The sequence below is a fragment of the Phoxinus phoxinus genome (genome assembly GCF_949152265.1).
Source record: "Phoxinus phoxinus genome assembly, chromosome: 7".
NCBI classification, from domain to species: domain Eukaryota; kingdom Metazoa; phylum Chordata; class Actinopteri; order Cypriniformes; family Leuciscidae; genus Phoxinus; species Phoxinus phoxinus.
Genome location: NC_136882.1, coordinates 15989110 through 16006880, shown reverse-complemented (window position 1 = coordinate 16006880; position 17771 = coordinate 15989110). Strand labels below are relative to the sequence as shown.

The following is a 17771-nucleotide window of genomic DNA, read 5'->3' as shown; positions in this document are numbered from 1 at the left end:
CCAGATACATACACAGATACACAGATATTGATTTTGCTCAGAGACTCATTATTTCATTACTGTTCGCCAAATGCCAGTGAAATTTGTTCAATTTATGTCTTAATAGTTGAATGTTCACACAAATATTTACGCATGTTAAAAAATGCTGTAAAAAAGCATTTGAAAAGCAGTTCCTTTTATTGCTTAGTTTATATGTACACGGATACCAAAATTGTAGATCAATTTATTGTTACCAATTCAAAATGTATTGAATAAGAAATCTGTAGTTGCCTAGAATGTATTGGCTGAACAAGGCATGTATCCTTCAGTAAACCGGTGACCTGAAAAAACTCAACAATTAACTTTTTACAGTGTATCTATCCCAGTTGTGTACCTTTCTTAAGGTCGATTCTGAGTCTCTTTCCACCCTTTTTGTTTTGGATTTGTAGAGGTGAGGGTCCCAAGCTGTTTTTTAGGAGGGGGCTTTCGGCACTCTTGCCTCTGGGGGTGGGAGAGAGGCTGAGGGGTAATGGAGAGCCCAGAGAGCGACTCTCGGGACTGCTGCTGGACTCCTGAAACTCGGCTTGCCATCCTGAGGAAGACTCCACGGGCCTCACCATGGGCTTCACCTTCAGCGGCGGAGGGTCTTTGGTCCGTGTGGATGCATCAGGGTTTTCGGAGTTGAAGAGGTGGCCGATCACGGTCTTCTCAAAGCGTTCTTTATTAAAAACTGGAACAACTTCTAAACGAACGATGGGTGAACGCATGGCTTGACGGAATATTTCCTGTGCTCTGGTACAAGACAGGGGAGAGAGAGATAAGGGACACGGGATATAAAAAAAGCAATTAAGAGACAATCATTTTTTTTTATAATTATTTGCAGGTTATTTGATGAAATAAATTAACCTGGAAACTAAAAAGGATGGAAATTGTAATATATTGAATAGTCTTGGTTTAGATAAAACTCACTCTGACATTTATTCTGACAGCATAATTGGGGTTATGACTAATGAGTCCTTCGCATTACAAATGACAAAGCAATCCACCTCCTTCATTTTTGCTCGACTGATTTAATTTAAAAACCGTCCATCCATCCTGAGCCTAATAAGATTAATGTGACCTTCTACTGGTTAGAAGTAATTCTCCTAAGCAGAAATATGTATATACAATGTATGCATAATGTACATAATGACCATGGAACAACTGGGTAATGTTTCAATAGGTATGGCATGGTCTTAAGACTGAACTTGTATAAAGCACAATCTTTGACAAGTTAAGTCTATATGAGGAGCCATTTTATGTTCCTTTTTATTATGTCCTGATATGTAAAGCCATATATGTAAATCCAATAGGGTGTCCTTTCTTTTTCACATGACTGTATAAGATGGATGTATAATAGTGTTGATCTCTTTTCTCTCTAGCTTGAGTTTGCTATGAAAAATGAGCAGTCAACAAATCTTTTTTTTTTTTCTTTTGTTCCAAGGCAAGACATTACCACCATTATAAAACCCCATAGGAAAATCTCAAAGGAACCAATGGTGAATTGGAGTTTCTGGATCTGATTCCATACCTGCACCACTTTTTTTTTATTTTATTTTTTATAAAAATTTAATTCTGACACCAAAATTGTGAACTGTAGTGTATTTACATACATAATTCCTTGATTATATTTGGTGACACTTGCAGTATATAGAAGTAACAGGATTCACTGAAACTGACACAAATCTAACATTACACGTTGAAAACTGACCCAAAACCAGATTATTTGTCGGGTTCTGGCGGCTTTGGTTTGGGTAGCAGATCTCTAATCAGCATGACAGTGTGCGGTAATGCAGTGTAAGAAAAGGGGATCTGCTACACACAGCAAACAGAGCTCAGCAAATGACCATGACTGCCAGAAAGGGCTCTGAAGCCATGAATTGAGTGTTTTTCTGCTTTTGAAACCAGTCCAAGAGTCGACAGCCATAAACAGAGCACAACAATGGACGCCATGCTTGTTTTTACAACCATGACATGAAAAGATAGGTCTAAAAACGAAGTGGAAAACACGACAGGAAGGAAATGATGTCAGGAGGTAGAGAAAGCAGACCAGAAGGTGAAGCAGAAAGGCTTGCAGTTCAGAGACTCACTGTGAAAAGGATTTGTCCAATAATTCAGCATCATTGATTTTAACGATACACTCATCGTCCTGAAAGATGTCTTCCCTTTTGGAGCGACTGTTCTCCTCCACGCCTCGAATGTGCAGGCCCAGGGCCCTGAAAGAGAACCAGCCATAAATTACCAACAAAATAGAGCACAGCACCAGCCAGCCAGCAAACAGCTATAACAATAAGAGTAAAATAAGAGAACAAAAACACATGACAAATACCAATAATTACACAGTAATTACATAGTAATTACAAAAAAAGTACTATTCAAGTAATAACATAAATACTGTCCACACAAGTGTAGTGTACTTCTGTTTATCTATCTATCTATCTATCTATCTATCTATCTATCTATCTATCTATCTATCTATCTATCTATCTATCTATCTATCTATCCATCTATCCATCCATCCATCCATCCATCCATCCATCCATCCCAGCTACTATAAAACCTTCTCGCTATTTTACTGACGGAAAACAATTGGCTTTATGTTTTGCTTTATTGTCCTCCTTTTTGCCCTCCTGAGCACCGTACAAAAGTCACAAACACAGACCGCTTGGCAAAACACAAGACAGCAGCGCATGGCTGGCAGTGATAAAGGCTATCAGGCTGGAGAAACTCATAAAGCAGGAGAACGGCAGACGAGTATTAATCCCTGAGTCTTCATCCGCAGGCACCTCACACGAGCCCATTCAATGAATAACACATTCATGCATTACAGTGGGCCGCAGCAGTGTCTGGCAAATTATAGAATATACCTTCGCAGAAATTTAGATGGAGATTTGGGGAGACACACTGGACTGAAATTGTTTCTTCAGTGAAGTGATATTTGACTGGGGGGATAAAGGTTGAGTTTTGGGTGAGTGTATGAAAGAGACTAAGCATATTTGTCGTCTGCTGCTGACAGCCAGCTCACAGCATGAGCAACAATAACTGGTGTGTGTGTGTGTGTGTGTGTAATTCTACTCATCACTAAAAACATTTACATGTCCACAGCTGCAGTTTAAAATCATGCAAAGCTGAATTTTTAAAGCCATTTAAAGTCATTACTCCAGTCTTCAGTGTCACGTGATCCTTCAGAAATCATTCTAATATGCTGATTGGGAGTTCAAGAAACATTTATTATTATTAATTCATATTTGTGTGGAAACCTAGAATCATTTGATGAATAGAAAGTTCAAAAGAACACCATATATTTGAAATATAAATCTTTTGTAAGATTATAAATCTTTTTACTGTCACTTTTGATCAACTTAACGAAGACTTGCTGAAAACAATCTTAGTGACCCCAAACTTTTGAACTGTAGAATGTGATCATTATGAGAGTGGCCAATGGAAATGTCCCCGCAAATCAGGCAAGATTATCAGCTGATTCCACCTATCATAATGGCCAATACAATCTGTGTGATTATTGGTACATGTCACGCTATATGTTTTATGGGTTTAATCTAATGTGAAAATGAAAACAAATTTATTGTCCTCAAAGAAACTGTCTAGAACTCCAAGATGATGCACACATACACAACAAACTGCCATTACCTATAAATCATTGGTTACACTTTATTTTAAGGTGTCATTGTTACAGTGTAATTATATATTTAAGTACGGAGTAATATTAATTAACTATATGTACTTACTATAGGGTTAGGGTAGGATTAGGTTTTGGTTTAGGGTTAATTGCATGTAATTATGCATAATTTACTCTTATTACTATGGTAAGTACATGTAACATATGTAAGAAGGACACTGTAAAATAAAGTGTTACCAAATCATTTTACACTCTCAGGAAATAAAAGGTACAAAATCGGTCACTGGGGCTGTGCTCTTTCAAAATATGCACCTTTGTACCTTATTTAACCCTAAAGAGTGCATATTACCTTAAAGAAACATACATAGTAGCTTTTGAAAGGGTTCTGCCCCAGTGACAGCTTTCTTCTTCTGTTTTCTGTCTTGAGTTTATAAAAAGCATTGTAAACATCCATACCATTTAGTGTAAAATATTGCATCACAATAAAATCATGAAAACCATCAAATAAAGATGTATCTATAGATAAAGAAACAGCCTGACTCCAAGAATACGTTACCACTGCATCTTATTCAGCATTTTCAACTGGTCAACTAGTCAAAATGAGTAGTCACACAAGTCCTATATAAACTAATAATGTCTCCTATTATCACCTTCAGACTAAACAAAATGATCAATAACAAAAACAAGCATGCGGAAAAACTTCAATAACACACCGGAGGTCAGATTAGCGGTGTGGAATCCGTATGAAGGGAAAGACGCATGATCTGGAGCGAATTAGCCTCGTGTTGGTGTAAGACGCGAGAGTGTGACCTGCTAATGCTCAGGAAGGATCTCTTCACCCCTCCATTAGATGTGCTAAAGGCTTCCCGTCCACATGAAGTCACTCTGCATTAGCTAGCAGGCTTGTTTACGTTATCGCTAGGAGAATATTACGGCTAGTCTTAAGATGGGGTGACCTTTGACACGCAGAGAGAGAGAGAGGGCACGGCATGTCTAAAGGAAACAGATGGAGGTTACGGCCTGTGGGAGACATGAGTGAGGGGGATGAGGGAGAGAAAAAAGGTTCAATCCTACAGGGAGATATCTGTCTTTATTAAGACTCCTGTGCTGCCTCAGTCCCTCGTGACTCTCTCTGATGACTCGGTTTCAGTCAGAAAGAGAAAGACTTATTTAGTGGATGACAGACAGTAAGAGCGCTCTACCATGAAAAAAACATCTGGTCATTAAATGAGCCATAAGTTCAGGTGAGGTGAATGTAAGCTGAAGTTACTCAGAAATTGCACTTTTAAGACTATGTGAACTCTAATAGCCAGTCTTCCGGCGGCCAAATCAAACGCATTCAAATCAGGACAGCTTTTGGTTCAATAATTATATTCTGCACAAAAACTCCAAACTATATACACTATTGAAGTGTATTGAGTGTAACGGCAAATATGTTCTGGTCAATAATGCTTACAAGATTATATTCATGTTAGACAAATTATTTGCAATCTAAGCAAACACACAAGAGGCGGGAGTATGTAGAACTTTAATAACGACAGGTTGGTTTTGTGGAAAAAAATTCCAACTAAGTAAATATTGTATTAAAAATTTAAATTACTTTCAGTTGCTATTACTAAACTGCACTTGTTTGAATAACACATTATGTATACATATATGCATGAATTCAGCCAGTCTGTTCTCTACTTATACTTTTTTTCCAACAGTCATTGAAAAATCCATATCAGTTAACCACTAATGTGGGCCAGCCTATAAGAATATGAAAACTGATATTTTAAATCTATACCATTTTGTTTTCATAAAGAAAAGTTATACAATTTAGTTACAGTATATAATAATTATTTCAACAATATATTTTCATTGAAATTTCTTTAAAAAAAATATAAAGCAGCACAACTGTTGTCAACATTGATAATAAGAAATGTTTCTTGAGCACCAAATCAGCATATTAGAATGATTTCTGAAGGATCATGTGACACTGAAGACTGGAGTAATGATGCTGAAAATTCAGCTTTGCCATCATAGGAATAAATTACATTTTAAAATGTATTCGATTTATAAAAGAGTTCACAATTGTACACGGTCGTGAACTACAAACTACAAATAAAACTAATATTGACTAATACTGATATGGTCACCAATCTATTGTACATCAAAAACTATAGCTGGCGATAAACAATGGAGAAAGTATTGTGGCTGTACATGTAACATTTAAATAAAAAATGTACTGAAACTTCTGTTTCACAAATGGTCTCCCCCACCCTTACCGCTGAAGTACTTAACTTTTAACCCCTCTAATTCACCCCTACAAAACGTGGTGATGAGTTTCCCTGAGCCAGCAGCAGTCGATGCTGACCCCACAGCCCTGCTACTGTCTTCAAAGAGAGCTACGGGTTTATATACTGCTGACCCACTGGAAATACCAGCTGATGACCACAGGATGCCCAGCTCTCTCCCACAGGAACACACTTTCTTCACTTCTCGCTACCTGTTTCCCCCACTGAAGCATTTAAGAAGAAGTCCACAACATCAGCACATGAACTCACATAAACTGTGACTGCCCATATTTTTATAACGCCTATTCAGTGTTCAACAACTTGGCCTGGATGAACAGTGAACTATGCAGGTGCACAGAGATAACAGATCATTAACATACAGTCTTAAAGTCACAATGAAATCAAAACAGACCACATTTAACTTCTCAATGCATCAATGCACGTTTCTGTTACATTGTTCAGAAAAAGGTGTTTGACTTTGTGATGTCATACCAAAATGTGGTTTATGTACATATTTTATTTTTATTTTACATTTTTCTTCCTTCACTGAAACTTTTGTTCTGGACTGAGAAATAAAATATAGCCATTTAAAATTAAAATGTGAAAAAACAAACAAACCAATAAACATAATTTAATAGAAATTCAATTAAATTACACAAGTAAAAAATAAATAATTTAAAGTAAATAACTACAAAACTAATAATAGCAACTTTTTATATCTTCGCCTGTATTTTAATAAATCTCCTGATCTGGTCTTGAAAATTAAAATAATCTTTTAAAATTAAAATGTAAAAAAAAAAAAAATCCAGAGATCTATTCTAAACAATACAATTTCAATGAAATGTATTTGAGCGGCAGAATAAAATGAGTTAATTTTTTTTTACAAAATATATACAGAATTGAAAGGAAAAAAAAAAACTTAAGAAAATGACCACAAATAAATAATATAAATCTAATACAAAACACACATATATATGCATGTATATTAATATTTTTTTTCTTTCTTTATTCACCCCACAGAATCTTCTGTTCTGGGCTGTGAAATTAAAATAATCATTTAAAATTAAAATGTGACCCCTCATTTGCTTGGAAAGATTAAATGCATCAGTTTTGGAATAATTCAAAGACTCCATGAATAATGGATGAAATCCATAATATAATTCCTATAAAAAAGAAATTTGAGAGGAGACATAACTGTAGAAGGGTTGGTCCCATAAATAAAATGCTTACAATACATCACAGCCATGAACCAAGATTAGCTAATTGCTAATCCGCTGCAGGTGGTATTAGCGGGGAAGGACATAATCGTCCAAGAGAAAATTTGATTAGACAAAAAACATAAAAAAACATCAGTCATCAATATTTTTGGTCAGTTTTCCCATAAAAGAAAGACTTTAAATTCACATTTCTGCTAAACTTTGTTTGACAACCTTAAGTGGTACACTAGCATACAGACAGTCTAAAAGCTAAAAAGACTATAACACCCCACTTCTGGTTCATGACTTCAAAAGCAAGAGAGCAGCACAGAACATTCCCATAATCCCCCACAACCTAAAAAACGTAGACACAAACAAAGTTCTGAATGAATGCGGTGGAGCTTTAGATTTCTCTAGTGCACGTAACCGCGCTTTAGGTAAGACATGCATCATGGAGAGAGAGAGAGAGTGTGTGTGTGTGTGTGTGTGTGTGTGTGTGTGTGTGTGTGTGTGTGTGTGTGTGTGTGTGTGTGTGTGTGTGTGTGTGTGTGTGTGTGTGTGTGTGTGTGTGAGGAGGAGAGAGAGCGAGAAATGTGCAGTGCTGAACTAACCTTCCGCTGAGAGAGGAACAGTACGGCACCACGTGTATTCCTAGAGGCCCTTGTTCTCCTGAAATCTCCACCGTCTTTGTGAGGCTGCTGCACACACACATACACACACAAACAAACAAACAAAACCCATAAGTCACTTTATTAAGAAGTCAGACAGCACAACATAAACCTGTGTAAACTCACTGTCTCCTGGCCCTCAGATCTCCTACACGCGCGGGTGCCGAGCCGCAGTACATGTCTGTGAGTTAGTCAGCTCCCTACCACATGATCCTGTTTTCCTACATTCCCTGCTGAAATAGTTTCCATGATGTCTGCCTTTCTGACTAATTTTCAAATGTTCCTTTTTTTCCTGTTTTCCCCTATTCGGCAGTTAATGTTCTTGGCATGTGGTGTGATGATATAGCGGGAGTGTGAGTGGATAGCTGTGGACAGAACGGTCCGTTTTACTGCGGCAGCGATCATCCGCCTTTAATCCACAACTAATAGCTCTTCATGGAGGAATATTTGCAGAGTCATACATGAGTGAGTACAGTTAGCCACTGCAGGAGCTGAGGAGAGAGAGAGAGACCGGCAGAGACACACCGACAATGACTTTGTAAACATGGTACAACAAACTCTTATAAAAGCATTATAAAAGCATGGAGAATTCTGGAAGCTGATTGGCTGATGCACTATTTCATGCAAAGCGACATTTTGAGCAAAAAGCTGAGAAAATCGCATCTTTGTCAAAGACTACATTCAAATCTGATTCAGAACGATGAACAAAACATAGATGTAGTAGATCGAGTCCATCAACACCCCCAAAGCTTCAGTCCTATACCTCGTCCTATAGCTCGTCCTGGGTCAACATTTAATTCAATAGCATTAGGCAGTTTTGATTTATATACTGTTAAATGTTGATGATCGCATTATTTTACATATGCATCTGCATACATATGAGATTGCTTGTTTCTGCTTCTGCACGTCTTTTGATCAGGAGATTCAGTACTCTTTCAAAAGATGTGTAATAGCGCCCCCTAACGTATAACAGTGACAACACGGATAGCCGGAAATTTCCAACAATGGCGTGAAAGCATGGTCTTATAAATGGCGGGAAAAGAGTTGAAGGGATAGTTCACCCTACAATTTAAATTAAGTCATCATTTACTTAGACTACTGTTGTTCTATTGCATTATGTCATTTTTATTGGACCACAAAAGTGTTTTTTTTAATGTCCTGCTTGTCCATATAACGGCAGTGAAAAGCAACCAGCATCAAGCTTTTAAAAAAAGAATGATCCCATGTGACAAGTGCCGTACATTCCTAGTGTTCTTGGGGTAAACGACAGGATTTGGTGAAAAACAAACCAAAATTGCACATATTATTTATTATTATTTAGTTGGACTTCTGTGCACAGCTGCCCGATGTGCATAATTGTGATCCTATTAGCGCCGCGGTTTATCCCAACTTGTCCAGAAAAAGCAAAAGAGTTGAGAGAAAGATTGATAAATGGGCAACATCTTTGAGGGATGCGCTGACTCCGTCAGGTGTGAGTGAGCATGAAGTGGTACAATAAAACACTGCAATTTAAACAATGTGTGGTGAGTCTCTCTTTTCCTGAGGCCTTTACTTCCAACACTCCCAAACAGGCATCTAGACCAATAATTTACCCGTGTGTGTGTGAGGTCTTAATGACTTCAGCAGGCTGACCACACACACACACACACACAAACATAAATACACCCTTCCCCAGGCTCCTGTTTGACTTTCATTTTTCCTGAGGTGTGTAGTGCAGATTGTGTCTGGCTGTTATGTGAGAGCCTATTTGGAGAAAGAGCTGAGACTGTTGAGATGCTAATGCATGAGAGAGCTGTCTGCCCAGAGCTCAGAGGACTCAACACTGATAAGCTACCACAGCACAGATAACTCTGTCAGAGAGAGAGAGAGAGAGAGAGAGAGAGAGAGAGAGAGAGAGAGAGAGAGAGAGAGAGAGAGAGAGAGAGAGAGAGAGAGAGAGAGATGAGAGAGAGAGAAGAGAGAGAGAGAGAGAGAGAGAGAGAGAGAGAGAGAGAGAGAGAGAGAGAGAGAGAGAGAGAGAGAGAGAGAGAGAGAGAGAGAGAGAGAGAGAGAGAGAGAGAGAGAGAGAGAGAGAGAGATGGGGTTTAAACACAATCACCAAGAGATGGAAACTGCGAACAACAACAACAAAGACGGGGGGAAAACTGTGGTAAGCATGAGTAAATCCTGTGAAGTGCAGTTTCATCAACTCACCAGAAGTTTCGTTAATCAAGGCCGGCTCAAATAAGAAATTTCAAAGAGACTCTACTCCTCGAGGAGGGGTGAAGGAGCCCCAAAATAATTAGGAGGGCTTAATTGGGGGGGTTGTGGTTGGGGGGGGATCAGCACTCTTCTATTTTGCATTTCCTCTTTTACTCGCCATTTCCAGATCATTCCAAAATGTTGTATCCTAGATTACATATTATACACTATGCACTTGGACAATGAGCCATTTATTGTGAATTTCATCCGGCAGTGGCTCAGTGGTTCGTGGGCGTGGGGTGGCAGTGGCTCAGTGGTTCGTGGGGTGGCAGTGGCTCAGTGGTTCGTGGGGTGGCAGTGGCTCAGTGGTTCGTGGGCGTGGGGTGGCAGTGGCTCAGTGGTTCGTGGGGTGGCAGTGGCTCAGTGGTTCGTGGGGTGGCAGTGGCTCAGTGGTTCGTGGGGTGGCAGTGGCTCAGTGGTTCGTGGGGTGGCAGTGGCTCAGTGGTTCGTGGGGTGGCAGTGGCTCAGTGGTTCGTGGGGTGGCAGTGGCTCAGTGGTTTGTGGGGTGGCAGTGGCTCAGTGGTTCGTGGGGTGGCAGTGGCTCAGTGGTTCGTGGGGTGGCAGTGGCTCAGTGGTTCGTGGGGTGGCAGTGGCTCAGTGTTTCGTGGGGTGGCAGTGGCTCAGTGGTTCGTGGGGTGGCAGTGGCTCAGTGGTTCGTGGGGTGGCAGTGGCTCAGTGGTTCGTGGGGTGGCAGTGGCTCAGTGTTTCGTGGGGTGGCAGTGGCTCAGTGTTTTGTGGGGTGGCAGTGGCTCAGTGGTTCGTGGGGTGGCAGTGGCTCAGTGGTTCGTGGGGTGGCAGTGGCTCAGTGGTTCGTGGGGTGGCAGTGGCTCAGTGGTTCGTGGGGTGGCAGTGGCTCAGTGGTTCGTGGGGTGGCAGTGGCTCAGTGGTTCGTGGGGTGGCAGTGGCTCAGTGGTTCGTGGGGTGGCAGTGGCTCAGTGGTTCGTGGGGTGGCAGTGGCTCAGTGGTTCGTGGGGTGGCAGTGGCTCAGTGTTTCGTGGGGTGGCAGTGGCTCAGTGGTTCGTGGGGTGGCAGTGGCTCAGTGGTTCGTGGGGTGGCAGTGGCTCAGTGTTTCGTGGGGTGGCAGTGGCTCAGTGGTTCGAGGGGTGGCAGTGGCTCAGTGGTTCATGTAGGTTGGTGGTTCTATTCCCGGTTCCACCTGACCAAGTGTCGAGGTGTCCATGAGTAACCTACTGACGAGCTTAAACAACAATAACAATATTTTAATATGTTTTATTCAAGTAATGATTAATAAAAAAAAAGGGGGGGGGGGGACTAAAAATATAGCATGAAATAAATGTTAAAGCAGAAATAAGAAAGCTGTAAAGTAATCTCTGGTTTAAACGTGCTCGCTCCCGCACTTTCATGCGCGCTTAGTGCTCTCCGCATTGGATGGTGGGAAATAGTGCTTCAGCAAGAGTATATCGAATGTACACTCGAATTCAGAGAGGATTGTGGGTAAAAGTAGTGAACGAATGTAGGGAATGATGTCGTTCACTCAGAATTCGGACACCACTACAAAATGGCTGATACCCTATATAGTGCACTATATAGTGGATAGGGAGCAGTTTCAGACACAGCTTTTGCTTTTTTCGGTTACTGAAGTGCATCATCCGGGTCTCTGAAGTGTACTTGTTGAAATTTTCAGTGTGAACACGCTACTCACACTATACTACAAAAGGGCGTAGTGTAATGATACACAAACTGAGATGCACTACAAATGACCTGCCTAACCATGTCTGCCATCTTAGGTAACATTCTAACTGAAAAAGTAGCTACACTTTTGTTTCAATCTGAATTAATTCATTCTGATTGATAAATCCAGATGTAGTGTTTACATGACCGCTAAATAAAGTGATCGGGTTGATGTGCGCGTTTATACGTCACAAGTTTCAAACCGGAATAGATTTGTTTGATATGCGCTCACTGCACGAATATACAGAGTTCCCCACTGCTTGCACATACTAACTAATCTCCTAAATTGCTTCATTGTTTTAAGGGCAGACTTAATATTTATCTATTTCGGGTCCTGATCACGAGGAGACGGGCACTCATATTTTAACACTAACATTTTTGAATGACACAACAGTAATTTATGACACTTCATTCAATGAAAACAACACCTTGTTCCACACGTCATAAGACATTACGCATTTCTACCTTACTCCACGTGTGCAGTTCTTTCCAGTTTCGGTTGTCAATCAAATCAAGTGTCATCCTGATCGGATTAGAAAAGGTTTAAACCACCCCTAATAATCCGAATTCAATTCTAATTTGAATTCCGATTGAAATGGTTGCATTTAACTTGTTATATTCCGACCGCGCTACTAGTCCAATTATAATTAGATTAATTATTATTATTATTATTATTATTATCATCGATTCAATTTAAGGACTTGATTCACAACTGAATTCAATGCAAGCACGAGGAACAGCATGATAATCAAATCAGCATATCAGAATGATTTCTGAAGGATCATATGATACTGATCTGGAGTAATGGCTGTTACAATTTATATTGTATTTAATAAATAAAATAATCAAAAAGTCTTCCATCTTGAGAATATCTTCTCTGCAAATGTTACAATTTGAAGCAATATGGCCTAAATGAGGGACAGCATAATGAAGTTGCCTACCTTTTGTATCAGCCTTGCAATGATACTAGAACTTTGGAACAGAGCTCAGAACCCCAATTGCTTCCCTTCATTACCTCACTCCTACTTTTCCTCTTTAGTTAGTCCAGCATCAATAGTCAAACAAATGAACGGTGGAAGAAAGCATACCACATCATCTAAAGACGAGGACCACGGATGAAAGGATGGCTGTGAAGCAGGAAAGGGGCACTTGAGCAGGTGTCCTCTTTATTTACCTGCTCTCTCTTCAAGACAGACAGAAGGTACAAAAAAGGGAAATAAAAGGCAGATACGAATAAAAGAGAGCAAATTACCAAAGCTCTCTCGTCTTTTCAACTCGCCATCTTCAAAGTGCTGAGCTTCAGCAGCTTTGCACAAATAAGAGCTGTGGTTCAGATTAACAGTCTCTCTTGTGATTGTGTACGGAGCCGAGTGTGGGTCCGCTTCACGAGAGTTCCTGGAGAAACATGCGATACTTCTCCTCTGAATGAAGGACTATTTGAATACAGATGCCGTTTCTTTATGCGACGGCTATTGTGTTGAGGATTCAGAGATGTCTAATGTAGGCTGGAGAGGATTGAGTAATGGAAAATGTATGTGAAGAGGTGTGAACAAGGCTGTGTGTTTACCTGTGAGTGTTTAACCAAGAGTAAAGCTCCCCTACAGGGTTTAAATAATCCTCCTATTCAGGACTTTAATTCGGCCTCACAATCAGGGATCCAGTCACTCAACAGGGATGCGGAAAGCACCGCATGTGCAAACCTGCTCTCAGTCTCCAGCGACTAATATACCAGACTCACGGCATTAAAGGATGACTAATGTTAAATCTGTTTACCATCAGAATACATAGAAAGGCTGACAGAACTTACTTATGCACTTTGCAAATACAAAATAATTGGCAGGTCACTTTAGAGCAACATTTCGTTTGAACCACTACTCGAGACAGAAATACTCAAAGTTATGTATATGTACTACATCTGTGCAGTAACTTCGATGGTAACGCCAATGCACTAGCAATGTTCAATGTTCACAATTTTTTTTTTTAAAGTTAGTTTTCACTCAAAAAAGACCAAAAAATTAGCACCATAAATGTGCTAATTTGAGCTATTTTACCCAGACATATTGTATATGGCCCTATCATACACCCTGCGCAAGTGTTTTTTGCGTCGCATCATTTTCACGTCCTGTGCCACGCTGTTTAAATAGTAAATGCATTTGCACCCATCTGTTCGCCAATGGACATGCTGGTCTGAAAACGAGGTGTGTTCAGGCGCATTGTAGGCACGTTGCTATTTTGAGGCAACTGAAATACACTGCGCCATTGACCAACTGAAACCTGGTCTAAAGTCAGTGGTGTTATTTAAAGGGCGCATTAGTAATGTGCACCTATAGACGGGTCCACACCGTGCGTACATTCTGCCCCAACGCCTGTGATGAGACGACTCGACGCCTGTGAAGAGACGACCCAACGCCGGCGATATGTTATGCCCTAAATTTTATGATTAACTAACTGTATTTTTGTATGTATATTTTTGAAATGCATTTTCTGTAAAGCTGCTTTGAAACAATATCTATTGTGAAAAGCGCTATACAAATAAACTTGAATTGAATTGAATTGAATAATCCGTTTCCTCCCTAGAGAAGCGTTAAGTCTTTCCGCTTGCAAATTCCACCATGTAAATAGCAATCCGCCATAGCGCGAGAGCAACTGGCTGTTAAAGGGAATGGGAGATGAGACTGATTGGTTTATTGCTCGTTACGCCCAAGACACACCCCTTACTCATTAAGAGAATAGGGACAGCCCTTTTAGACCATGCGCCGGGTGCGCCGACCATTTTTCCCGTCGTTAAACTAGCAAAAGTGGATGTGCACTTGCGCCGTGCGCTTTATACCATGCCCTTAGAATGTTCAAATAGGGCCCTATATTTGTGTGAGCAAGAAAGTAATTCCATCGTAGCTCTCAAATTGTGCTTATGTGCAATCAAACATGGTGTCTTGTGTCGAGCTAGTTTTTTGCCGAATTGTTGTTTACATATGAATCACGTTCATTCAAATTCATTAAAAAACACTACCAGCTAATAACCAAAATAGCTACGTTTTCTCATAAGACCGGGTTGCAAAAACCTTCAATATGACTTTCACTAAATCTCCACAAAAACTCTGCAAACCTGTAGGCCAACACATTTTTAAATTCCCCAACCTGAGATCACAATCTGAAGTCTGAGTCTCCCATTTGAGCCGCAGGATGTATATAAGGCGCTCACTGCCATGCTGTCAGTCAGACTCTCAAGCTCAAAATAGGGCTTTCAGCGCACCACCCATCACCGTCATCATCATACCACAGTATCGATCTGACGCGCCGTTGACACCATCACAATGCGGCTCTAATCCACTACGACACTGACCGCTGAGCTCCAGATTACCAACGCCACCTCTTTTCATTACTTCAATTACCTTTCACTTGAGAACAGCTCTCGGTTAATTGATTCAAGAGAGATTGCGTGCTTTCTATTAGAAAATCTTAAGCACCCAGGTATAATCTTGTGGCAGAAACTAATACAAGGCAAATCTTTGATGCTGCTGTTTATCTTTGCTGAAATTAAAGTCCCAGAGGCGGCGTGTCTGAAATGTTATCCCGCAGACTGAATCGAGATCAGTTAAGAGGAAATGCGGAGTTAGACACAGAAATCGGGCTCAACGCTGATGGGGTTAGAGTTTAAGATTTTCTCACTGTCTCTCTGATAAAGCGGATGGTTATCAGTGGGTCTGTGTGTGATTGGCAGAGAGGGTGATGAGAGGATGATGATAAACGGGTGTCAGTGTGAAAGAGGCCCGAGGGGTTGACAGCAGGGAGTCAACGGCACAATGGCACAGCAGATAAGAGCGCACAGATGAGTCTGTGGCCCCTCAGAATGACTACACGGAGAAAGACAGATAGATGAAGGAAGAGAAGGGAAAACAGACTGAGAGAGGGAGAGAAGCAACAAAGGTGGAGAAGTGAAGTGCTTATGGAGAAGGGGCCTCAGTGGCAGACGCCAATGACACAATAAAATGATGAAGTGATGGGAGATGGAAATACAACAGACGGGTGCAAAAAGGCCATATGAGACACATAATACAGAGGAAATATAAAACAGTCCGAGAGAAATGGAGAAAGTGAAGAGGGAAAAAAAGATAGAGACTGTGATGGTAGGTTCAGGTTCAGACAGAGAGTGTTTCAGAAAAGAGGAGCTGGGATCATTTTATTGAATACTGACAATTTTTTTAACATATATTTGCAGATGATATAAAATTTAAATTAAGCAACATTTTTTTTTGTCCATTAAGTTTACTACTGAGCATTCTGTTTCAGTGTATCTATTCAAAACTCTGATTCCATCAATTATTTGAATCATTATATATATATATATATATATATATATATATATATATATATATATATATATATATATATATATATATATATATATATGCAGCTGTTATCATGTATATTCTTCTGAAAATTTGTATTGGAAGGGTTTCACATATTTCAGTATCGATATGTATTGAAAACAATCAATATTTTTGACAACACTTTTGATTAAAATGTATATTATATATAAAATTCAACATTCAAAATTAACGTTATTATAATATAATTATTATTATTAAGAAATTAACCTTTATTACGCAATTTTATTCAGGAAGGATGAATTAAAGAAAAGTGACAGTAACGACATATATTATGTTTCAAAATATTTAAAATAAATGCTGTTCTTTTTCACTTTATATCCATCAAAGAATCTTGAAAAATGAATCATGGTTTGTTTTCACAAAACCATTATGCAGCACAACTATTTTCAACATTAATAAAAATACGAACCGTTTCTTGAGCATCAAGTCAGCATATTAGAATGATTTCTGAAGGATCATGTGACACTGAAGACTGGAGGAATGATGCTGAAAATTCAGCTTTGCTATCACAGGAATAAATCACATTTTAACATATATTTTAAAATTGCACTAATATTTTACAATATTACTATTTTTTTTATCAAAAATAGCATTGGTGAAATAACTGACTTCATTCAAAACTTTAAAAAATCTGACTGACCACAAAGTTGTGAACGTTAACTAAGGAATAAATGTGCTTTTCCAGGTATTGTTATTATGGTCCATATAAATTAAAATAAATAAATATCAGCCAATCTTGTGTTCAATTGGTGAACAACAGTGTGTGAAAGAGGCCATTTATAATTTAACTATTATATTATTTTAACCATTTAAGCACTTACAATTAACATTTGAGTACTAGTTGAAATGATGATCTGATTAAAAATACAGACAAATACAAAGAAAAAAAAAAATTTTGTGTGCGTGTTCTTTCAGTCGAGAAACCATCATTTCAAAAAGTGGCGGATGCTATATCGCTCAGCCCCACAACACACACACACAGTGGATCTATATCTAGCTCACACACACAGCTAGCAATACGCAAAGTATAACTTTTCTAATTGGCTTCATTTCCATCTGTAGTCCAAGTGTATACCAGTATCCTTATCATAACACACATGGTTTATCAGGACTCTACCATCTATACTCAGACATTACACTGTTTTCCAGTCGACAGTAAAGGTCTATTCATATGGAGCCTCAATCATGAAACACAAGCAGTAAATATCAAGGTAAATCATTCGTAAAACAATCCTCACGTAAACTGTCGCATTGAATTCAGAGCAACAATTTATGTGAGAATAGTTGTACCAATGATTTACATAGAAATACTTTATGCTTGTGTTTCATGAATGAGGTTCACTGGGCAATTCTTTGTTGTTGTTTCCTCACAACAAGCGAAACTGAATCCCTGAAAAATGCAATCCTGTAGACTTTATTCACATAGAAAAAATTATATTATCTTATATACAATTTTTATATTATATTATATTATATACTATTTTATAGTACTGTAAGGGTGGTGTTGTTGTTTTTTGTTCTTTCTGGATCTTGACAGACGTGTACATTAAAAACTTTTCCAAACGTGTCGCAATTTTTCAAAAACTCTCATTTTGCGTTTCACGGAAGAAAAAGTCATATGGCTTTGAAACGACTTGAGGGCGAGTGAGGTA

General features: G+C 39.3%; 1 protein-coding gene across 6 annotated transcripts in view; it reads right to left on the bottom strand.

Moving 5' to 3' along the window:
* pard3bb (par-3 family cell polarity regulator beta b) overlaps nucleotides 1-17771 on the bottom strand; it is a 314850-nt gene that overhangs the window by 190439 nt on the left and 106640 nt on the right. For 5 of the 6 annotated variants that reach the window (XM_079619492.1, XM_079619489.1, XM_079619490.1 and 2 more), the window contains 3 exons: nucleotides 7739-7825; nucleotides 2109-2234; nucleotides 374-771 (listed from right to left, as the gene is read on the bottom strand). In XM_079619492.1, coding sequence (XP_079475618.1) covers nucleotides 374-771; nucleotides 2109-2234; nucleotides 7739-7825 — 611 coding nt within the window. The remainder of the gene's footprint in view (nucleotides 1-373; nucleotides 772-2108; nucleotides 2235-7738; nucleotides 7826-17771) is intronic. The other variant, XM_079619491.1, reaches the window with a different exon arrangement.